The sequence below is a fragment of the Trichechus manatus genome, unplaced genomic scaffold (assembly GCF_000243295.1).
Source record: "Trichechus manatus latirostris isolate Lorelei unplaced genomic scaffold, TriManLat1.0 scaffold00116, whole genome shotgun sequence".
Taxonomy (NCBI): Eukaryota; Metazoa; Chordata; class Mammalia; order Sirenia; family Trichechidae; genus Trichechus; species Trichechus manatus.
The window spans coordinates 1,666,769-1,691,991 of record NW_004444052.1 but is presented as its reverse complement, the minus strand read 5'-3'; the positions used below and the strand labels follow the sequence as shown (position 1 = coordinate 1,691,991).

The window sequence follows — 25,223 nt, the reverse complement described above, 5'->3', positions numbered from 1 at the left end:
CGAAGCAGATCTCAGCCCTGATGTCACTGTACAACTGGATCAAGCCTAGAACTGCCTATTCCCAGCAACTTCTTGTTTTGTGAAAAGAGTAAACTCTGATGTTGAAAGCACTTATAGTCGGGCTTTTTGTTACTTGCTGCCAAAGCATCCTAACGGGTGTAATAAAGAGATAATAATGAGGAGCAGGAGGAAGACGAAGAGAAAAAGAACAGCAGCTACCATCTGTTGTTGTCGGTTGCTGTAAGTTGACCCTGACTCATGGTGACCCAATGTGTGCAGAGTGCAACCGCTCCAGAGGGCTTCTGAGGCACTGACCTTTCAGAAACAGATCACCAGGCCTGTCTTCTGAAGCACCTCTGGATGGGTTCGAACTACCAATCTTTCAGCTAGTAGTTAAGCGTTGAACCCACTGGGCCATCTAGGGACTCCTACATCCAGAGTTTTCATTAAGAATTTATATCTGATAAGGGGGACATAGGGCTCAAATGTGTTACCCGCAGTGGTTGATGGTCTTATTCACTGAAGTAGCCTTCTCTGTTGTCAGGATTCTGGCTCCCAGCTTGGGAGATACATATACTGGGTTACCACTTATTAGTATATACTATATACCAGACATTGGGCAGTGCATATAACATGAATTATCTCATTTACATGATAAACAGCCCCTTCGAGTAAGTACTTTTCACTTTACAAATGAGAAAACCAAGGAACAGAGAGGTTATATGACTTGCCTAAGGTTGCACAGCAAGGAGTAAGGGAGCTGAGATTTAAACGGACAGCTGAGTGACTTCGGAGCTCACATTCTTAAGCCCAGTGAGTGCTACACAAAAATCCTCCAGGACTACTGGAGGAGGAAAGGTTCTGGTTTGCATCTAGTGGGCTGGGGGGTTCAGGCACTGACCTTCTCAGCCTTCTGGTGGAAGATGGAGGACATGTCCAGCAAGGTGCTCCGCTCATCCAGGGCTGCCGCGAACGCCTTCCACTCCTGCTCCAGCTGGTTCGCAATCTGCTTGATCTGCTGAGAGGCATAGTGGCCGGACTCCACCAAGCGATTCGCCACCGACATGATGCGGTTTATGTTTACATACACGTTCTGCAAAGGGGGCAGAGAAAGAGGGCTTGTTAGGGGAAGGCCGACAAGAGCCTTCTTTCTAAGAAATTCGGGTATCACTTTCTAAAGCACAGCCCACTAAATTAAAAGTTACCGTGTTTGTAACAGTAGAATCACCTGGGGTATGATACTGTACATGTCCGGCTAACTGGATTTCCATAAACTCCAAGTATTGGTTTCAATTTCTATTTTTTAAACCATAAAATTACAAATCAACTAGCTGAAAGGCACAATTGTTAGGCACAAAGCAATCAAATTCACAAGTGGGTGCCCACAAATATGATATTACTCACTTTTTGGCTTCAAACACTGAAAAGAGTCCAGATGGCAGGCCTACTGACAAGCAGTCACCCAAAACTGAAGGAACTAGCACTTCAGTTTTTAACTAGAACCCAGAAACTAAAAACTACGCACTTAGCAACCAAAGCTATTTGTGTGAAAACAACCCCCCCGCCAACCGTCCTACCGAAACCCAAGTGTTTTTTTTTTTTTTTTCTTTTTGGTGCCAGTAGAAAATCTTCTAGAAACGGATCCAGTTTCTCCCAAAAATACAAATAGAGGTAGAAACACAACAATGCTGTTTTCAAATTTTAAATAAAGCTTTTCCACTCTATTGAAATTCCTATGTATAATTCAACCAGAGTTCATTGGAAAAATAAAGATGAAAGGCAAAAAAAAAAAAAAGCACTCTTTGCAAACAAGTTCTCAATATGGTATTTCTTCTGTCCACCTTCAATCCTGTTCTTGTAAGGTTCAGTATTACATTAAAATGAGGGCAGTGGTGGTTCAGTGACAGAATTCTCCCCTTGTATGCAGGAGATGCAGGTTTGAGCCCCAGCCGATGCAATTCATGGGCAGCCACCACCCATCTGTCAGTTGAGGCTTGTGTGTTGCTAGGATGCTGAACAGGTTTTAGCAGAGCTTCTATACTAAGACAGACTAGACTAGAAAGAAAGGCCTGGCAATCTGTTCTCAAAGTCAGCAAATGAAAACTCCACGGATCACAATGGTCCAATCCCACTGTGCGTGGGGTTGCCATGAGTCAGGGGCCAACTTGATAGCAGCTAACAACAACATTAAAGACGGGGTGTGGGGGTGCACACCTTTAACAAATCTCAAGCTGTGGTTCTTTGGGCATTTACTATTTCCATAACGCCATTACCGTGTCATTCCTCTCATGGGTACCCCAAAATCAGAGGCATCTTTGGCTCCTCTCAATCTTGCCCCTAGGTCTAAATACCAATCTGTCCAACCACTGCCCATTCTCCTCCCGTCTTGCCCTCGTACCATGAGCTCGGGGCCAAGCTTCTGTGGCAGCTCATGCAGACTTCTCCAACAGCCACCTCACAGCTCAGCTCATCTATCGGCTACCCAACTAAGCATCTAAAGAACTTTCTTGCTCTTTCACTCAGCTTCCATTCCTCCTTTTTGTACCATCTTTTACTCACTCCTTCACTCAGCCCAAACTAAAACTAGGTGGAGTCACTTGGTCTGGGATTAGAGAAGCACCGGACTCCAGCCCAAGTTACTTTTCTGGCTGCATCTGAAGACCAGAAGTCAGATCACAGCTGTGTGTGCGTCTGCCGTGGCAGGAAGAGAAGGTACTTTGAGGCTGTGGCAGATCGTCAAGGCCACAATCAGCTGGGAACTGACCTTCAGTGACATGTGTGACACTGATGCCATAACGTAAGTGCTAATGATGTAACTAACAGAAGTGCTATTCAAAACTGAGTGACTTTCTTTGTGATATACTCTAGAATAACCCTCATCTGGTCTAGGGGATTCTGAAGGAGTCCCAGCCACAGGCCTAGGGCATCAAATGCATCAACCTCAAAGAGAGCCAGGGGATTCCAGGCAGGACCGAACCCTGGACTCCAGTCTTTCAGCTCAACTTGGAAAGAAATCTCATGTTTTGGGAGAACTGGAGTATGTCCCTGAGGTGAGCAGCAGGTGGGCCTTTCTCTTTACTGTGAACAGCAGCCAGCAAACTGACAGTGGGCCAGGTCTGCTCAGGAGCATCACTGCCTCAGAGAAGCCTTCTGGGGCCACTGCAGGCAGGGTGCAGGAGGTGACAAACGTCCACACTGAATTACGCATGTAATTGGTACAAGTTTCATTGGTTGGTTTTCATTTTTGTTTGAAACTTAAAACAAGATACTCAGACACTGCTAACCTGGAGCACTTCCTACCCCTGAAGGTCAGCCGCTACGATCAAAACAGTGGTTCTGATGGCCCAGCATTGCCTCCTGTGGGTGTGCTGGTGTGCAACCTGCTTAAACACCTCCTGTGTGCTAAAATACTTTCACAGGCCAGGGGACAGCGGGTCTGACAAAATCTTACCATACAGTTCATAGCAAAGTGATTGTGCTGTGTCTGCAGCTCCATCGCATGAGGATGGCTGGTCCCAATCTCAGTGTAGCTGTTCAGAAACAGGCCTTTGTTGTGTGTGATCCAGTCAAACATCTACAGGAGCGAAAAAGACAACCTGGAATCACCCCCAAAAGAGAAACAACTGGTACGGACCTAGGAACGGGCAAGCTCCAAGGAGGACAGTGCCCCTGCTCGTAGGACCGCTCAAGCACTTGGACTCCGAGGAGTCTTTACTTCTAAGAACATGTCAGGGGTTCTGAACTTGCAGGATCTACAAGAAAATTTATCTGAAGTGCTTCTTTTACAGACGGGGAATTAGGGAGCAGATAAGAGAGGAATTCAAATCCCCCGAGCTAATTAAAAACTCTGATCTTCTCACTCTCAGCCCAGTCTCCCTGCCATCCTCAACTGCTTAACTTGCCACAATGCTCTTCAATTAAAGATCCCTAAGAAACTAGGGACTCTGAGGTCTCTGGCTGGGTTTCAACTGCCCACTGACAGCAGCACCAATGACTTCAATATTATGCTCTTTTGTGCAAGAAGCATACAGAAAGCAGTGCAAATACCACTAACTAAAATTACTTAAAAATCAGGATGCGGGGGGGTGGAGAGTTAATGACAACATCTCTCTTAGGGTTCAGTACAGATGCTACTTGGTGTAGAATTCCAATTAAGATGTTCTCAAGGAAAACATTTAAGGAAATCGAAATGACTATTAATCAGTGGCCTGAACCAGAATCCCAGAGCTAGTCACCTGTTTTTTTTAGTAACTGGAAGGAAAATTTTCCAGTGTCTTTGACTAGGCATTACCTACAACAAAAGCATGCTCAGAGAGATGTTGAAGGCTAGCAGTGGGCTGTTATCTTTCAAAAGGTCCTTTTATAGCAAAGATTTTTAAGGTAAATTTTTTTTTTTTTTTTTTACTTTTCTCTACCCTACAAAATATTCTCCTGTCCATGAAATAAAACAATTCAATGAATTTATTTAAAAGAAATTAATTCACCCATGCTCATGGCTTGCCACAGATTCCTAGAAATAAGTGTCCTGTTTTCACATTGCTAATAGTGAATTAGCCAGTAATGGACAAGAATTCCCTCGGACCAGCTGGTTTCTCTGAGGCACAAGAATAAAACATGAGACCACAGGCAATTATTGCCAATGTTATCCAGAAACTATTATTTTAACTCACTGCTCGCCTTTCATTTAAAAATACTCAGTGATAGATCGGAATGGGGCTCTGTCACCAGGTTTGTATGAACGGAAGAGCAGTTATCAGCAAAATACAATTATTGCTTTTAGGGATATAATCCTATAAATTATTCACTCTTTTCACTGAAAATATTTGTTCTCTTCTATCTTACAGGAATTCTAAACCAAACTATCAGTAATTAACAACTCAGTATTTCTACAATAGCACTGGATGGCCCAATGACTACAAGTCCCTGGGTGGTGCAAATGATTAACATGTTGGCTATTAACCAAAAGACTGGCAACTTGAGTCCACTCAGGTACCTCAGAAGAAAGGCCTGGTGATCTACTTCCAAAAAATCAGCCATTGAAGACCCTATGGAGCACAGTTCTACTGTGACACACATGGGGTCGTCATGAGTCAGAATCGACTCAAGGCACGTGGAATGGAGCACAATGAATAAAACCAGGAAGCAGATTTAAATGACGTCTCAGACCTGACACTTGCTGGTTCATAACCAACACGGTGAGAGCAGACTCACCGTTCTCCAGGGTTTCTCTCTGTCATTCCGCCTGACCAAACCAGCTTGGCTGCCCAGACCCAGGGATCCAGGTTGCTCCCCACCACGTCTCATTTTGGCACACATCCCCCCCCGACCCCCTTTACCTTCTCGGCATCCTGTTCAAACAGCCTCAGCTGGAAGCACTGGTCCAGTTTCAGCTTCCTCACATGCCACATCTGATGCAGATGTTGCCGGGTCGAGTGCAGCCTGTCCAACATGGTGGACACCTTGGGTAAGAGGTTCTGCAGGTCCGCGTTGCCAGACCCCGAGTTCTTTTTGGGAAAGCTATCGCTGCTCTGAATCCTCTGAAGCAGTTTCTGTCCCTCTAAATCCAAGTCCTCAATGGGGGCCTTAATCACCTTCTTTTTCAGCTGGGAATGTTCCTCAATCATATTGCGGGCCCCCTCTAGATCCTGAGGCAACTCCTTCTTAGCCAGGATGTCCTGCAGTTCCTCCAGCCGGGATAGCATGTGGGTGGCATTGCTGATGTAGTCTTCAAAAGCAACTCTGATCTCAATCCATTCTTCATGGTTGTATTCCAGGCAGCCGTCAAACTCGGGAGTGAGCTGAGAAGGATCAACTACTTTGGTAAGGCCTTCTAAAGAGACCATATTTGTCTTAAGGGAAAAAAAAAATCATGTATGAGAAGATGAACCAATTTTATGTGGTCTTACCATAATGCCGTTTCCAAGGTTTAGTCACAGATTTGCAAACTTACAGCAAGTAACCTATTTACAGAAAAGACAGCACACCTGGTACTGGCCCCACAAAAACAAACATAGATCAACGGGGCATTATCAATACAGCCAATGGGAGGAGACTCCATTAAAGCAATAAATACATGGTTAGATGCAATACCTAAAATTATAGAATCACACCTATTTGATGAGAGCTAAAGAAATTAGATTTCTTTCCAAGAAGGTGGAAATTAACCCACAATCTTAGACAAACTGAGCTAGGAATTGTGTTAAATTCCAAGTGCAGAGCAGATGATTCAGAAAACTTCACTTCCATCACTGCATTCTTCCATGTATTCTTTCTCATCCATGCTACTCTAACCATCTCATTCCAGAGAAAAAACTCTGTAGGGACTCCCAACTTTCTGATATCAAACTAAAGCCTTGGCTCACGAGCTTCCAAGAGCCCTTTAAGTGCCCCTCCCTGCAGGGGCACTCTGCCTGCTGCTCATTGACTGAGAAAGCCCCCCATCCGGACCCCCCTCACCATTCATCTCGTCCTACTCCCACTTCCCACCAACTAAGACCACAGGATTATGAGTGGCTTCTTAAAACGTGAGGAAATACACAAAGGGTGACAAGAAAGCCGGCAGAGGCCAAAGACGGAGAGAACGCTTCATTCGTTTTAATGATCTGCTGCAATTCTGAGTAGTTTAGGTGTTTTACAAAAATAATATACTACATTCCAATCTAGCAGCGACACAGTTTTAGTCTACTACGATCTAAGCAAGAAATTGTAACCTCACTCCACCTAAATGTAAAGCAGAATTACTGTTAACATTATGTCTCAAGAAAGATGTTTGGGGGAGGTTAACTTAAAATCAAAGACAAAGGTAAAAGATTTGTGGTCTAGAACACAATTCGGCAAAAGATAAGACAAAGAAAGACTGGCTTAGCCCCACCTCTGTCATCTGCAGCCTTGGATAAACCCAGAACTGCACCTCCGCTGGCTGGCACAAGAAGCAGCAAAAACCAGTGGAGCTAGAAAGGTGCCTGCTCCTAGCCCAGCACTCTTGCCCACAATGTCACTGCAGGTTGACTCGAGTCTCACTTGCAGGGGCTCTTAACAACATTCGTGGTCCCTGGGCGGTGCAAATAGTTTGCGCTAGATGACTGACCTAAAGGCTGGTGGTTCCAACCCACCAGAGGAGCCGCAACGAAAGGCCTGGCTCTCTGGTTCCAGAAGGATTACAGCCAAGGAAAACCCATGAAGCAATTCTACTCTGCAACAGACGGGGTGGCTGTGAGTTGGGATCAACTCGATGGCATCGGGTTTGGTTTTTGGCTTTTGTGGAGGCGACCACTGACAGAGAGAGGCTGGTAATGATGTGGGGACCACAAATTTAACAGAAAAACGGCCTTAGGGAACTTTAAAATCCAGAAGGACAGGTCAAAACCAGAACAGAAAAACTCGCGGGAGTTACGTTGCCAAACCATTACCTCTGGTTAAAAAAGTTTATACTTAAATACAACACATTTTAATTTTGCATTAAGAAAATGACTAAAATCTAATAAATTATCCTCCAAAATCACTTCTAATTTTGTAGGAAGTTAAACACTTACTGACTTCATTTTTCACCTGAACCTTGAGTTTAGTTTCAAATTCAAGTTAAAGCTAAACTCGATTTGAGTTTGGAAAATCAGTACTATGGAAAGAGATTTAAAACGACAAGTAACATACATGTGTAAACACTCAGAAAAGTGTAAGATGTAACATAAAGCTGAAGCACTAATATGGTTTGATGTTTTTAATATTATTGCTGTTTATCTTAAAAGACATGAGTATATGCAAGGAGACCTAATGTTTTGGCAAAGTTTCTAGAAGAGGCAATCTATCAGCCAAAAATCCTTATTATTATATATTCCAATTTTATTACAGAATATGGCATGAATCAAGTTTCAAGATGGCCACAATAGTTTCTGCCCACAATCATCCCATCAAACTAACTACACCAAAAGCTTCTGTCAGAACCCTGTTAGCTTAAGGAGAGGGGGCTGGAGTGGAAAAGAAAGCAGTTAGCGGGTTGAGGTTCATTTCATGCAACGGCCTGAGAGACAGCAACCATATGTGCCTAAATGTACTCTGCAAATGTTCACAAAAAATGCCTCCATTTTCATAAGTGACCAGGCGTAATGCATGAAATACATGATAGCTCTCTCCATGATCAACATGAGGATGAAAACCCAGTCTCTTCTATATTTTTTCCTCAGGAAATCTGAAGCTTGGGCGTTTCTCCCTAACATCCCCTCATCTCCAAGGCTGAGGTAACACCAATGATAACTGGAAGCCACATAGAGCCGTTTGTGCTGAACGCTAAAGCCGTCTTATAAAGAGAAGTAAAAGGTAACGGACTTCTGTTTTTAAGGTAATGCCTCACTCCTCCTTAGCACCCCCACCAACAAAACCAAGAGACTCGAAACCCAAACATCCCTGGGTAAAACAATCCACTTGGATAACGTAATTAAAAAACTTAGTTATTTTACACAATAATTAATCTTACATATCCTGTGTTTGTAAATCCTACAGACTACAGTTGTATTGTACTCTGCACACATGGGGTCATGATGAGTCAGAATCGACCTGATGGCAGCAAACAACAACAATGTATGTAAGACATGCAGTTCCTGCTTAACAGGTGGTTTAAAAACCCTATAAGCCTAAAACGGTGAGAGAAAGTCAGCTTTTAATAAGCCCCACCTATAGTTTTAGTCCGTCTGGCTACACGGGGGAAGTTACCTCAAATTCAAATTTAGAACTGCCAAAATTAGTCCTCTGTTTCTGCCAGAAGTTGTCTGGCTTGATTATCAGTGCAACGTGGATGCAGCAGGGGAAGGATTCCTGCAGGATCTTCAGCAGGGGCTTGATGGAGTCCCACTTGGACCCACGCATGTCCACAATCACCGTGAACCCTCGCTTGCAGACTTCTTCACTAGAGGAAAAGAAAACACACGTTTAGAACACGCAATGCTTGCACTTCTTCGGGCCAGAGTCCCTTTGGGTGACGTGACATGGACTCTGCTGTCCTCCACCTGCCCCTCGTCTGTCGGGTCTGTCTGTGCTCTCTGGTCAGACGAGGAAGGCATGGAGCATGGCCCTCCCACCAACCACCTCACCACCTGCCAGAACTTCTAGGGAGATCTGCAGGGGCGGGAAACAGGAGTGGTGGGTGGCTGAAATTATTAACTAGAATGAGGGTACACCGTATCTGTGGAACGAAACTCATTCCCACCCTTCCCCTGTACCAGAAAAGAACAGGATCTGGCTATACATGCATCAAGAACAATGATGTTTGGAAACTGGGTTCAACCTCAAAAACCTTTAAAATTTTAATTTTGCATTTCTGGTTTTGCATCCTGTCTTCTCCTCAGGAGAAAAACCACCATCCTTCCTATTCCTCTCCTCTCTTGTGCATTCATTAACACTCCTCTGGTAGCTACTACCGGTGAAGGTCAGTGCTGAGTCCTAACCAGGGACAAAACGCCTGATGGTGCTCAGTCCCCCAGAGAGCAGTGCCCGGGGCCGGGCAGGCAGGTCACAGGTGTGAACATGGGTGCTGAGCATGACCTCCACCAGGGAGGCTGCCAGCTGGGGAATGCTTGTTAAGATCCCATTGTTTCATTTAAGGTATCCCTAACTCCTAAGCTAAAGGAGCCCTGGCAGCATGATGGTTAAGCACTCGGCTGCTAACCCAAAAGGCTGGCGGTTCCAATCTGCCCAAAGGCTCTGTAGGAGAAAGACTTGGAGATCTGCTCCTGTAAAGACTACAGCCGAGAATACCCTAAGGGGCAGTTCTACTCTGTCTTATAGGGCTGCTATGAGTTGGAATCAACTCAACAGGCACACAACAAAAAGAACGCCTACGCTATCTCGGTGGTTCTCACAGTGTGATCCATCAATCCCCGGTGGTCCCTGACACCCTGCTGAGGGGCCAGCAAGGCAACACTATTTCCATAAGAACACTAAGACCTTATCTGCCTTTTTTACCCGGTCGCACTGATGGAGCGAAAGCTACGGTGGGTACACTGCGGGGTCACCACACACTTCATCTCCACATCCTTGCAGTTAAAAAAAAAAAAAAAGCCAGTTTCTCATAAGAATGCCTTTGATGAAGCAATTAAAATTACTAACTTTATTAAACCTCAATCCCCATCATGTCCTCCTTTTTCCCTTGTCTAATTTTTTATTTTATAGTAATTTTAGACTGACAGAGACGTTATCAAAATGAAGAGATTAACATTGGCAGAGTGGTATTAACTGAACATAGAATTTATTTAGATTTCACCATGGTTCTTCATTTTCTGGTCCAGGATCCAATCTAAGATCCCATATTGATTTATTTCTTTTGTTTCTGTAATTGGCAGAATAAGCCCCCATCAACCCCCAGATGTCCACGGCCTAATTCCAAGAACCTGGGAAGGTATTACTTTACATGACACATGTCTTTTTAAATGATGTGTGTGCTGAAACGGAAAATATGCAGAAAGCACTTCTGCAATACAGAATAAATAACAAGAGTTAAAACGGCCTTAAACACAGGCTAAAAAACACAGCCTCATTTGGTTACAACCTTAGTGTTATACTCAGGACCCCCTGGGATGGCTTCTGAATAGCTCCAGTTATAAAACTGCAATCCTCATTATTACATTATCTATCCTCTCTAACGGTCCAGGCCAGCTAAGGACGCCAGTGTCAGACACTAACCAGGTACTGCCTGCCTGCCAGGATTTTGGAAATATACCTAAGATCTTATGAATACTCAGTAACAATTTTAGGATGCCACCCAACTTGAATGTTGGTGGACTATGGGAAAGACTCCTGATTACTTGCTGCCTCACGGAATCACTCTGAGAAACCAGTCTACATTAAAAACACAAAAAACTAACTGCTATCGCTAAGTGGTGTTTAAAAAACCAAACCACTTTTAAAAACCCAAAATTACAACCAATTTTATGCTCTCTCTTGCCCTGGCAGAGCCCTGGTGGTGCAGTGGTTAAGAGCTCAGCTGCTAACCAAAAGGTCGGCATTCGAATCCACCAGCCCTCTGAATCCACCAGCTGGCCCCTTGGAATCCCTATGGGGCAGCTCTACTCTGTCCTATAGGGTTACTATGAGTCGGAATCAACTCATAGGCAATGGGTTTGGTTTGGGTTTTTCTTGCACGGGCTCATTTCCCTCCGCATCCTCCTCCCTCCTTCTCTCTCTCTCTCACACACACACACACACACACACACACACACACACGCACGCACGCACGCACGCGCCCACACCACGCACATCATTCTATTGCTTATCTTGACTCATACCATCAGAGTAACCAACATTCTAAGTGTCACAGATGTAAAGTTTATGTGACATCTACACGGGTGTAAGAGGGCATGTCACAAAAACATTCCAAAAACGTCTGCGGTGATGACGCCTGACTGGAAGGTGCTCACGGTCACAGGAACATGGTGTTTAAAGCCATGAGGAGAAAACGCACCGACCCAGCAGTCTAGCTTACATCCGAAATGTGGAAAACCGCTTCCGATGACTGGATTCACTTCTGCTCACAACTCCTACATGAATGTGAACTTAAAACGAGCTAGCACATGGCTCAAACTCTCCTGATGCTGCTGTATCACTTCTCTCCCCATCCCAAGTGGGTCTTGGGCCATAGTCCAGGTAACATCACAAGCAGAAATGTAATTTGTTTTTTGGCCTCCTTAGCAAAACTCAGAGGCAAACGGAGCTCCCAGAAGTGTCTCCTAAAACTGGGGGCAGAGCCTAAGTAGAGACAACCGTCCCAGGCACTCTGCAGGTGAGGTCAGGCCCTGTTAAGACAGCCAACTCAAGGTCCACACGCTCTACAGCCACGACCCACAGACACCATAGCAGTGCCTGTATTTGTTTTATTAGCTGCTGTTTGGTAGACAACACTTTAATCATCAGTCTTCACCATGAATTCTCTTCAAGATAAGTTCTCTTGCAGCCAATCTTTCTCCTTCCATAGCCTTGCACAGTATGTACCCGAAATTACAAAGCCTCTCCTCTGGAAAGCAGCTGAAAAGGAATCCTGAGTGATCCCAGGTTTAACAACAGGAGCAGGCTGGAGAACTAGACCAGAAGGTCTCCTGTGCTTGCACAGTTTACAGAAGGATCAACTATTCTCCTATCTCCCAACCCAACTGTTATCCTGAAGTGACCTCCCAAGTACTGAAAGCACATGTGAACTGGGCTGGGAGGGTGCATCCTTTCACTCCGTCTGTTCTATCAAGTTAAGAACAGTCCTCAATAAGAGAGCAGTGAATTGCGAGCATCCCCCAGCCCAGGCCTTTCTCCAGGAGCCTACTGGAGAATGGTGCCAAGCCACTCCTCTGCCTTCACGTTCGGCTCTGTGGACAGTGTGGCTTCTTTGGCACTTACGTCAGCGGTTTTGCCTAAAAGCCTCATCTTTCCCAGGACACAAAGAAAATTTAAATAAAACCGAGGTCCTCTCTCGATGTTGTTATCGTTGTTGGGTGCTGTCGAGTCGATTCTGACTCATAGCGACCCCATGTGACAGAGTAGAACTGCTCCATGGGATTTTCTTGGCTGTAATCTTTACGGGAGCAGATTGCCAGGTCTTTTTCTGGTGGAGTGGCTGGGTGGGCTTAAGCCACCAACCTTTCACTTAGCAGCCAAGTGCTTAACCATTGTGCCATCAAGTTTCCTTCCTCTCAATACAGATCTCTAAAAAAAGAGAAAACGTACTTTCTCTAGTACCTAGAAGAAAGTGACTTTTTATATGAATGTTCATGAATGAATTAATTAAAAGCCTTCTCATTATTTCACTAGTAACAAAACAGAGTGGTTTACCCACTAAAGACAAAACATTCCAGAACATAATCCGTATACAGTATAATCCAAGCAGTTAAGAGCAATAAACACCTAGAGTTGTATCAAGGATAATGTTCTTTTCATCACTGGCAGAGGGGTGAATTCCAGTTACACCACCAAAAAGTTCTGCTGCTATATACTTCTACTATACACAGTTAATAGAACGTTTCCCTGCAAATCAAATCTGTGAATTTACTCTATTACTCCAATTGTTTAAAAAAAGTAGAGACAAAGACAACGCAAGCAATAATACTCAAACTACCACAGCTGCGTAAATTACATCTGTGTTTAACACAGAGGGCCACGTTTTAGGAACACAGACAACCTAGGGGGCATGCAGAAGAAAACTCACAGGAAGATCTGGCTTGAAAAACCACGCCAAGAGAATAACTGAAGGCAAACAGAAGAGGGAGCACGAAAGAAGGACATCATCACATTATTTCTGGGGGAGCTAATGTTAGTCCAATTGCTATCACATCTCACAGATGAGAAACCCAATAAAAGTAATGAAGTAACACGGCACCCCGGTCACGTCAGTCTCGTCCTAAGGCCCATGCTTTCCCCGGTGGCACACTTGGCTCCCGCAGAATGGGAAGCCCAGTGCTCGGCAGGCTGGGGCTGCAGGAAGAGTTCCCTTAAATCTCAGGGTGTCAGAAGCAATGGGACCGGGGAAAAGGTCTCATGGACACCTAGGATATCTACACAAATATAAAAGCTGGGTCAAAAACCCTCACGCCTGTATAACTCTATAACCTCGAATAACTGGGCTTGCAAATTAAGTACAAGCAAACCTACCGGTCCAAAAAACATTCCTACAACCATCTGCTATTTTGCTGATGATGTGGACTGATGCTATTGTTTGGCTGAAGTCAAACAGCCCTCCCAGCACTAGGCATTTGCAGGGTCTTGGGTTCAGTGCGCCTAGAGGACCACAGACGGGCAGGAAGAGGACTCCTTCTATACCCACTTCTCTCTATTTGGACCACAATGCAATCTTTCTTCATCAACAATTGGCAAATGTGCCATTTACATGTCAATTCCACCTGTTGTTTGTTCATTAACCAAAGTCAAGGAAAACAGCATTTCTGGTCACTTGGATTTGTAAAATCAAAAGCAAATGTAGGCAATGAAATTAAGTGAGAGTGTTCAGTAGTATGAGGATCCTGCTACACAGTGAAGTATGTATGAGTGAAATAATATCATGTTTGGGATTTATTATAAAATACTCTAGGAAAAAAATTAGAAAAAACAAGATTGGCAAAACTTGATAAATACTGAAGCTGGGTTACAGGGATACGGGGGTTTGTTCCACCAGTGTCTCCATTTTTGTGTACGCGCACAATGTTCCATGACAAAGTTGTGCTTTGTTTTGTTTTGTTTTAGGAGGTGGTTCAAACGATCCAAAATGTGCCTGGATCAATTTTTGATAGTATTGGTGAAATGAAAAGTAAAACTTTTGTATTTGCAATCAATGTAGTTTTTAAAACCAGAAAGCACCCTGAATAGCTAAAGTATGTTTAAAGAGAAGAACATAGCAGAAGGACTCACACTTCCTGATTTGAAAACATACAGCTACAGTAATCAAAACAGCCTGGTACTCATAATATAGTTTGTAAAGAAAATGTTCTACATCCAACTGTGGTGAGTAGCGTCTGGGGTGTTAAAAGCCTGCAAGATACTACATAGTCCCATCCCGCATGGAGCAAGTGAGAATGAAGAAAACCAAAGACACGAGAGAAAGATAAGTCCAAAGGATCAATGGAACACAACTACCACAGCCTTCACCAGACTGAGTCCTGAACAAACTGGATGGTGCCCGGCTACCACCACTGACTGCTTTGACAGGGATCACAATAGAGCAGGAGGAAAATGTACAGCAAAATTCAAAATCACAAAAAAATGCTGATCTGACAGAGACTGGAGAAACCCTGAAAAGTATGGCCCCTGGACACCCTTTTAACTCAGTACTGAGGTCACTCCTGAGGTTCACCCTTCAGCCAAAGATTAGACAGGTCTATAGCGCAAGCAGTAACGCACACGAGGAATGTGCTTCGTAGATCACCCATGTATACGAGATTAGTGGGCACACTAGCCCAAAAGCAAAGACGAGAAGGTAGGAAGGGATAAGAAAACTAAATGAACGGAAACAGGGAACCCAGGGTGGAGAAGAGGAGAATGTTGACACATTGCGGGGTTGCCAAGCAATGCCACAAAACCGTTTGTGTATTAATTACTTAATGAGAAACTACCTTGTTCTGTAAACTTTCACCTAAAGCATAATTTAAAAAACAAAAACAAAAAACAGCCTGATACTGGCATAACAATAGACACATAGACCAATGGAATAGAACTGAGAGTCCAGAAATAAACCCCCACGTCTATGGTCAACTGATTTTTGACAAGGGTGCTAAGTTCATTCAATGGGGAAAGAAGGGTCTCTTCAATAAATGGTGCTGGGAAAAGTGAATTTCCACACGCAGAAAATGAAATAGGATCCATGTCTCACACTATACACAGAAAGAAATTCAAAACGGATTAAGGACCTAAATGTGCAAACTAAAACCATAAAATTCTTAGAAGAAAAAGCAGGGACAAAGTGTCAGGCCTAGTTTTAACAATGGATTATTTAATATAATAACAAAAGCACAAATGGCAAAAGACAAAATAAATACATGGGACCTCATAAAAATTAAAAACTTTTGTTCATCAAAAGACTTTAGCAAAACTGTGCAAAGACAAGCTACTGACTGGGAGAATATCTCTGAAAACCATATATCCGACAAGAATCTAATAACCAAAATACATATAAAACTTTGACAACTTAAAATGAAAAAGACAAATAACTCAATCATGAAATGGGCAAAGGACTTGAATAGACATTTCACCAAAGAGGACATTCAAATGGTCACCAAACACATAAAAAGATGCTCAGCATCATTAGCCATCAGAGAGATGCAAATCAAAACCACAGTGAGATACCATTTCACTCCCAGTAGGAGGGCTATCATACTTTGGACATGTTATCAGGAGGGACCAGTCCCTGGATAAGGACATCATGCTTGGTAAAGCAGAGGGACAGCAAAAAAGAGGAAGACCCTCAACAAGATGGATTGGCGTGGTGGCTGCAACAATGGGCTCAAGTATAACAAAAACTGTGAGGATGGCACAGGACCAGGCAGAGTTTCGTTGTGTGGTACATAGGGTTGCTATGAGTCAGAACCAACTGGATGGCACCTAACAACAACAACAAGAAGGATGGCTAAAATTTAAAAAAAAAGAAAAAAAACAGAAAATAACAAATGTTGACGAGGATATAGGGAAATTGGAATCCTTACTTACTGCTGGTAGGATGCAAAATGCTACAGTGGTTGTGGAAAAGTGTAACAGTTCCTCAAAAAACTAAAAATAGAACTACCTTATGACCCAGCAATTGCAGTCCTAGGTATATACCCAAAAGACTTGAAAGCAGAGACTCAAGCAGGTTTGTACACCAATGTTCATTGCAGCACTATTCACAATAGCCAAAAGGTGGAAATAACACATACACAATGGAATACTACTCAGCCCGTAGGAGAATGAAGTCTTGATACTGCTACAATATGGATGGAGCTAGAAGACATTATGCTGAGTGAAATAAGTCAATCACAAAACGATATAAATTGTATGACCTCACTTACATAAAAATACAATAAAAGGCAAATATATAGAGAACAAAGTTTACCCGTGGTTACCAGGGGCAGGGGGGTTAACAGTGATGGAAATATCCCATTAAGGGGAGGGTTGCACAGACGGTTATTGTAATTGCTATCATTAAGTTTTGCATCTGTAAAAAGTTGAAATGGCAAAAGTTGTGTGATAGGCATATTTGCAATAACTATTAAAAAAAAAAAAAAGAGTAGCTGCTGAGGCTGCTTATGTACAACCAAAATTCTCATGAGATTTGGTTTCCTGGTTTGGAGATTTAGGGTCATGGTTTCATGGGACATCCCAGCTAATTCGCCTAATAACATTTTTAGTACTTCTGTTCTACCTCCTAGTTCCTTGCATAGTGCCTAGGGTCCTAAAAGCTTGCAAGCAGCCATCTGAAGCACAACTGGTCTCTATTCACCTGGAGCAACAGAGGAAGGAAAGTCAGGAATGGAAGGAGGATATGGAATGTGTGGCTAATGGCCTCTATGAACAACTGGCTCTTTTGCCATGAGACCAAGAGAAATGGATGGTGCCTGGCTACCACTACTGAACATTTTCATCAAAGATTCTATAGAAGAATCCTGATCAAAGGGGGGGAATATGCAGAAGAGAATTTCAATTTTTCATAGATTCCAGATTTCCTGAGGCACAAATGTTACATGAACCCCTGAAATGATTGCCCTGAGATAATCTTCAAACCTTAAACCAAAAATATCCCCTGAAGTCATCTTAAAACCAAACAGTAGTTTAGTTTAACTAGCAAAAAATGTTTGCCTTGAGCCTTATGGTTTTTTAAGAACTATCTACATAGGAGCAAACTGACAACAACAGCTTGAAAGATTAGACAGGAACCTTAGGGGGCAGTGAATTTATGTTCATGGGGGAGGAACAACTCAGAAAAGGAAGGTGAGAATGGTTGCACAACTCCAAGAATGTCATCAACGTCAGTAAATGGTACACGTAGAAACTGCTCAATTGCTGTGTATGTTCTCAACAACAAAACAAATAAAATTTAAAAAGAAAAGAAAAGCCCAGAAAGCAAGCTGCTGGTTATATACAGCATTTCGGCTATGTAAGTTTTTTTTTAAATCATCTGTATGAAGAACAATTCAACTTCCTTTTTTTTATTAAAATATATGACAAACAAATACCATTTTGAGTGACAGGGACTTTATGTTTATTTGTTTACTTTATCATCTGCAGTCCTCTTCTCCCATCCCATCTTTAGCACAGTACGTGGCACATACCAAGAACTCAGTAAGTGGTAGCAGTTAATTATACTGTTATCTGTAAATGACAGCAAGTAGTCAACTTCTAAAACTCTCTCCAACTCTATGATTTTAACAGTTCAGCAGCTGAAGAAAACATCAGAATAGCAGGAAAGGGGAAGCTTTTTCCATATATGTAAGTAGGGTTCTATCACTTTGTCACCAATAGTACAAAGTAAGAGTTTTCCCATAAAGAATATCCTAAAAGAAAATCCCAAACACTTCCTCAGCAGGTCAAGCCATCTATACTTGGATAAGCCAAAAGAAGAATGTGTTACAAAAGGGCACCGTTGTCTTCCCTGGTCAGTGTCCATCTAAATAGGTTAGAAGTGTTGCCAACCCCGGTGCTGTGTGAGAGCTTCCACTGACCTTAACCTTTTTAAACCCATTATAAGGACTCCTAGTGGCTCAACAGCTAAACACTCAGCTGCTAATCAAGAGGTTGGCCATTTGAAACTGCCCAGCGGCTCCACAGGAGAAAGACCTGGCCATCTGCTTCCACAAACATTCCAGCCTAGAAAACCCTATGGGGCAGTTCTACTCTATCACATGAGGTGGCTGTGAGCTGAAATAGACTTGACAGCCCCTAGTAACAACAACAGACTGCTACTGGGTTTATTCTCCTCCTTCATAAGATGTTCCTTAAAGTTATTAACTGTACCATGCTATGCTAAGATCCAGTTTTCTTTGCCATATCCTAAGTTAGTTCCCTTTTAGGAAATGCTTCCTCACTCTAATAAACCAGATTTAATCAACCAGTCCATGTTCATGCTAACATTACCCTTCTCAGTACCGTCAAAGTCAGCTGTGCCCTCTTTCGTTTGTTCTGGAATGAAACAGACACCTAGGGACTTACCCTTTCCTCACAGGGAAGCACCTCTCCAACCCCAACACACACCTTATCTCTTATCCCCGGCACGGCTATATCCCTGGATTACTTGCGAGTAGAAATATGAACTCTATTTTCCAAAAAATAATCTGAACAATTGAATGGAGATGTTTTTGTAGGGGGAAAATTCCCTTCAACAGTTGTATAAGTAAAACCTGAATACATTTCTAGAGCAGAAACAAAGGTTCTAAATTCCTCAAGTGGAGACATGGGCCAATTCCTATGAACCGACCCTCACTCCAGGGCTCTCTGAAAAGTAAGACTTCCCCTGGTCTAGGTGGTCATCAGAGTCCACACTAACAATCTCCCTATTACTAATGAAGTCACACATCTGGAATCTTGAGGAGTGGTCTTGGATTTAATGGAGGTCCCCAAACTTGATAACCTGACAGCTAATAACGATTTTTAATGTCCCATAAACTTCATGCTACAAATCAACAGAATTTTTTTTAAGGAGCTGAAGCTTAGCATGAAGGCAGAAATGCATTATCAAAACAGCACTCCATTTCTGGCCACCCACTCCACTGCATCTTAGTATCAGAACTATGATGATGACTGTGTCTTATTTCTACCTCAGGTTATCACATCCTAAAGTCCCAGCCAAGGCAGTATCCCAAACTCACCTTCAACAGACAAAGCTCTTCACACAAAACAAGCATCTTCACGTGCCAGCCCCCAGAAGTGTTTTACACATGATAGTAAGAGTTACAAAATGGAAATACAGATAAATATCATTAATTTTAATTTTATACCACCTTCTGCTAGAAATTTTGGCTACTATTCAGCAATTTTCTAAAGAGTATAGCTCCTCGATCTTTCAGAACAGTGAAAAAGCAACAGGCCATGAGCCACACAGAACTTACCTAGGGATACAGGCTAGGTAGGAGATGAGTCTCCGGAGGTCCTCCTGTCGTATTCTGTCATGATTGCTGCGGGCCGGAAACGTTAAAATGGGGCCGCCACGTTTATCTCTACCACCTGGAAGACAAACATTTGAAGTACGCTTAGGCAAAAACAAGGTCAGACAGGACTCTGCACATCCCACTGGAAGTCCAGGGTTGTCAGCCACTCACTCAGACAAAGCTACATTTAAGTCAACTGCACAGATGGAAGGAGGCACTGAGCAAAAGGCAAGGGGGCTGTTTCATGTGAGACGTGGTAAGGCCACTTCATCTCCTCGTAGGACTGCTGAGGAAAGTCAGTGAGGTCTGTACACCACATGGGAGAGAATACAAATGGCCTTGTCTGCTTCTTCCAACGTGTTTCCTCCTTTCTTCACTAGGAATTTTTCATTTTGGAGAGAAAAAAAGTTTTCATGTATATGTGCTTCACTTGTCTTAAACAACCCCATCCCTCAGGTTTTCCCTCTCACACTTCTCTCTCATTCAGCCTAATTCTCTCTCTCACTCTCCCCCTCATACTCCCCTCTTCTTCCCCACATTCCAAGCTCTCCCTTTTCTACCAACCACATCGGGTTTCGAGTCATCTGGAAAACTGACAGCAATGTTCTCCAGACCTCACACTGATAACTACGTTTTCCAGTCTGGGATCTACGGCATCCTCCAGTCTAAAGGTCAGTATCTGACCTCCAACAGTCAAACTTTACCCATCTCTTTTGCAAAGTCACACCACACACACACACTCACTCACTCACTCACTCACACAAGATGAGCATATAAGAATTTTAAAGCAAAACCCAATTAGCTTAAAGGTGTTTTTTTTTTTTTTTAATTTATATCACGTGCTAGGAGAATAAATCTCAGACTAAACTGCCTGTGATAGACAGAAATATGTTCTCATTAACACAAACATTCCTAATGACGTCGGCTTGGTATCACTGAAAACTTTTGGTGAAATTCTCATGTTTATTTTATTACTTCTATCAGGATTTTCAGGAAAAAAAATCTGGAGAAAGAAAAATCCAACCTTCCCAAATGGATCCTTCATTTAGTTTTACAGCTCTGATCATCTCTCTTCTGCAAGTGCAGTAAAAAGATCTCAAAATTCATGTCACAGTTGGAATCTTTATTTTCTGTGCACCAAAAATTATCAGAAGTAAAATTTAAAAGAAAAAAAGATTCTTCCATTTAGAAAGGCCAAAAAAGTATACAGCAGAAATTGCTGGTATTTTAAAAACACGTTTTACCAATATGTTTTATGATTTCCTAGGATGGTTACACACTGATTCCAAACAGTAAGGACACTTAATTCTGGTTGTGAATACTTAAAATGACCCACGTGTAATTGTTCAGTCATGTAACCTAGAAAAGTGTTACATGGTTTATAAATCCAATAATTCAAGTATTAAATGGGAACAACACTAAATCATTCAAACCAATGCAGGCCGGGTATGGTCTCAAGTGCTTTACATACATTATCTGATCTTCACAATAACCCTGTTAAAAGGTAATCATTTTTCTTGTTTTATAAATAAAGATAGTGAGGCTCAAAGAGTTAAAATAAGGACAAAGGGGTTAGAACCACCAGGTCACAACTAGTGTTTCATGTCCGTGCCTGTCCTTTGCCCTGGCAAGAACTTTTTTGGTACTGAGAAAATCCAAGCCTGAAATGTTCCATTTCAAAACTGGAGCTATCAGAGGGAGCTCTGCAACTGTGACAACAAAATTTTATTTCTTAAGCCCAGTGACGGGTTCACTATACTACTCTTTATATTTTATTGTATATTTAAAGTTACAGTTTTTCAAACTAATGGTGTTAGATCTTTCTAAAATAGTGAAAATGTCAGAGGATGAATAAATGACGGGTTTCTTGCCCTTTTTTGATAACAGTTATGAGAGAAAGGAGTCCCTGGATGGCACAATTGGTTAACTGCTCAGCTACTAACCAAAAGGTTGGCAGTTTGAATCCACCCAGGGCACCTGGGAAATCAGACCTGGCAATCTACTTCCAAAAAGGTCACAGCCTTGAAATCCTTATGCAGCAGTTCTACTTGGCACACATGGGGTTGTCATGAGTCGGAACTGACTCGACAACAACTGGTTTTTGTTGTTTCTTTTTTTTTATGAAAGAAAGGTATTCAACAGCACCTAGTACTATTACTAATTAATCTTCTAAAATATCAGATAATATTTTTAGGATAACACCAATAGCTCAAATTGTTAGTAATATCTCTTTACCATTTTAGACCAGCCAACTTATATGCTGGTCTCCCTACTGATAACTCCATTGCACACTAATATCCACCAGCCTCTTCATTATACTCTCCTACCCTTCAGTTATTTGCACAAAATTCAACCCTTTTTCCCACTATCTGTGATGAACTCTAATTCTTGTCACTCCACTACCTTATGAATCTTCTTGGAGGGCATCCCACACCAGGCAGACAGCCGGCCCAGGACTAGCCTCCTAATGTACCTCTCCCTGGGTTGGACTCTAAATTACTAAAAGCAGATGGGTAACTACTTCTCTTTTACACCTCTGAGAGCACAGTGTCAAGCTTACTGCAAAGCAGAAGTTCAAGAAATCCTGACCCACTTACTGATCCAAGGGTTTAGGTATTAAATTAGGAAGAGGTGAAAATTCTACCTTGTTTCAAAACTTATGCATACAAATTTCAATAGAGTTGACAATAGCAACTTTCGAAAGATTCGATAGGAACCTTAGGGGGCAGTGAGTTTATGCTAATGGTGGAAGAACAACTCAGAAAAGCAAGGTAAGAATGGCTGCACAACTCTGAAGAAAGTAATCAATGTCACTGAATTGTACGTGTAGAAACAGTTGAACTGGTGTATGTTTTGCTGTGTATATTCTTAACAACAAAATAAATTTTTTTAAAAATTTTCAGTAGAGTTTACAGCTTTTGTTGTCTATAAGGTGCAATCTACATTTATGAAGCTTATTCTTTCGTTATAGTACCTACTTTTTGCATTTTCCCAAAGTAAGACAGGTAACAATTTCAATATTTTCATTTCCTAACATCTTCCATTCTTTTCAAAAAAGATGAATCCCCTTGATTGAAACATGGCTCACTGTACATATTAAAGAAACTGGAGTTTTTTTTTTAATATGGTACATAATATCTGGATTAAAACATTTCCCCGCACTTTTGGCAAGAAGAGTAGCATCTAACATTTTTCTGTACCATGATTTTAAATTTTTTTAATGTTTTGGAAATGCAAGATAATGTTTGATTTCTACAGGAAGAATAAATGTCAGTGTCATAGACTGAATTGTGCCCCCAAAAATATGTGTTATCAATTTGGCTAGGCCATGATTCCGAGTGCTGTGTGACTGTCTACCATTTTGTCATCTGATGTGAGTTGTAAATCCTATCTCTACGATGTTACTGAGATGGGATTAGTGGCAGTTGTGTTGACGAGGCAGGACTCAATCTACAGGATTAGACTGTGTCTTAAGCCAATCTCTTTTGAGATAAAAAAGAAGTAAGCAAAGAGACATCAGGACCTCGTATCACCAAGAAAGCAGCACCGGGAGAAGAGCGTGTCCTTTAGACCTGAGGTTCCTGGGTGGAGAAGCTACTAGACCAGGGGAAGACTGATGACAAGGACCTTCTTCCAGAGCCGACAGAGAGAGAAAGCCTTCCCCTGGAGCTGACGCCTTGAATTTGGACTTGTAGACTACCAGACTGTGAGAGAATAAATTTGTCTTTGTTAAAGTCATGTTCTTGTGGTGTTTCTGTTACAGCAGTACTAGATAACCAAGACAGCCTGCGACCTATGAGACCTTCCTACTCCATGGTCACTGTCTCTCACAGTGCAAGCAAGGCACACTGCACCATGGGTGAGAAGAGTAGAACCCAAAATCTGCCGATTCAAGTCAGCTGTGTGGGAAGTACTCAGATATGCACACTGCACACGGTCCTTCTTTTCACTCCAAAATGAGAACTAAATGCCAGTATGTGCAGAAATGTTGACCAACACTGCTGTATTCTTTTTTAACTTTCAACTGCACAGATGTGCCCCAAGCTGACAGCACTGACGAGGTGCCCTCCAAGACTTGCTATCAAGTTCATCCACCAAACAGGCCCTCACTCACGTCCTAAGAAAGTCTTACTTAAACCTAAACCTGGATTTTAAGATAGGAAAAAGTCACTTTGCATTTTCTTTTCTCTAGAACAAACCTTCAGAAAAAAACTTGCTAGTGTGGTTTCATGGGAGCCCTGGTGGTGCAGTGGTCAAAGAGCGTGGCTGTTAACAGAAAGGTCAGTGGTTCAAACCTACAAGCCACTTCACGAGAGAAAGATGTGGCAGTTTGCTCCTGGAAAGATTACAGCTTTGGAACCCTGTGGGGCAGTTTTACTCTGTCCTGTAAGGTCGCTATGAGTCGGAATCACCTCAACGGCTATAGTGTTTTTTGTTTTTTTAATGGTTTTATGACTTCATAAAAAATCATTTACACAGGAAGAAAGGCCTGGCAATCTACTTCCAAAAATCAGCCAGTGAAAACTCTGTGGATCATAACGGTCCAGTTCCATTAGGCACAGGGGCTCCACATGTCGGGGGCCAACTCTGCAGCAAATAACAACAACAACAAGGGGGATTCGTGGAGAACAGAATAATTAGCTCGACTCTCTCTCTCTGGCTGAAGTCTCATTGCTTTCAGTGGAAGAAAAGATGCTGACTAATAAAAGTTTTTTTTTTTTTTTTTTAAGAATTATTTATGAAGTAAAGCTTGCATATTCTTTATTTAAATAATTCTGTTTGTTTGTTTTTGTTTTTGTTTTTTCCCCACATACTAACCTCTCTGCATTAGGGTGCATCTTCCGATCAATGGTGTGTCACTGTCAGCGGTGCCCAGTGCTGTGGGCTAAAGACAATTCCCTGGGGATCTGGCTGGAACCTACTTTCTGTCCTCATCTCCCATCACAACCCCCCCAACTGTCCTGTTAGTCTTCTAACAAATTCCTATGAACTGCCATCATCATACTACTTACTCGCCTAAAATACTTCGCCAGCTTCCTCTCTTCCCTGAACTCCTCCTCATCCTTCAAGACCCAGCATGCTTTCTCCTCCCGCCCCAGGTAATGGAAACGTCCCTTCTATGTACTCCTACACCTCCATCAAGGTTCTCATCATGATGCACCCAATGGTGGTCTGCACATCTGCCTCCTTCTCCAGGAGTCTTGCATTCATCTCGGTGTCCTTGTCTCCAGATACAGTTCCCCAGTGGAGAGCTGAATGCTTCTGAAATGAACCATGGGTAGGCAGACTATAGACGAGGAATTGAACACAGAAACATTTTATTCATCACAGATATCAGAAATACCTGGGGTAAGGCATGGAATGGTAGTCTGTGGAAAGCTGTTCACTAGTATTCCCATGGCTAGTGCCTGGAAATGAGAAACTCTACTGTGCAAATGAACATGACACCTACAAACTGGGAGGCTCTCAAGTCTTTAAACTTAACTTTTCAAGTGTTTTCTTTAGTATATTTATGATGTTTATGAATTAAAGGTTTAGAACATTTACAATGTTTATGAACAAAAACCCGTTGCCATCAAGTTGATTTCGACTCACAGCGATGCTTTAGGACACAGCAGAACTGCCCCATAGGGTTTCCAAAGCTGTAAT

At 42.5% G+C, this 25,223-nt stretch overlaps 1 protein-coding gene across 1 annotated transcript in view; it reads right to left on the bottom strand.

Annotated features, from left to right (window-relative positions):
• Window positions 1-25,223, bottom strand: part of TRIO (trio Rho guanine nucleotide exchange factor) — a 285,006-nt gene that overhangs the window by 255,834 nt on the left and 3,949 nt on the right. Inside the window, exons 2-6 of the mRNA XM_023738420.1 lie at window positions 19,536-19,650; window positions 8,707-8,899; window positions 5,337-5,849; window positions 3,452-3,574; window positions 902-1,093 (exon numbers count right to left, since the gene is read on the bottom strand). Of these exons, the coding sequence (XP_023594188.1) occupies window positions 902-1,093; window positions 3,452-3,574; window positions 5,337-5,849; window positions 8,707-8,899; window positions 19,536-19,650 (1,136 nt within the window). The remainder of the gene's footprint in view (window positions 1-901; window positions 1,094-3,451; window positions 3,575-5,336; window positions 5,850-8,706; window positions 8,900-19,535; window positions 19,651-25,223) is intronic.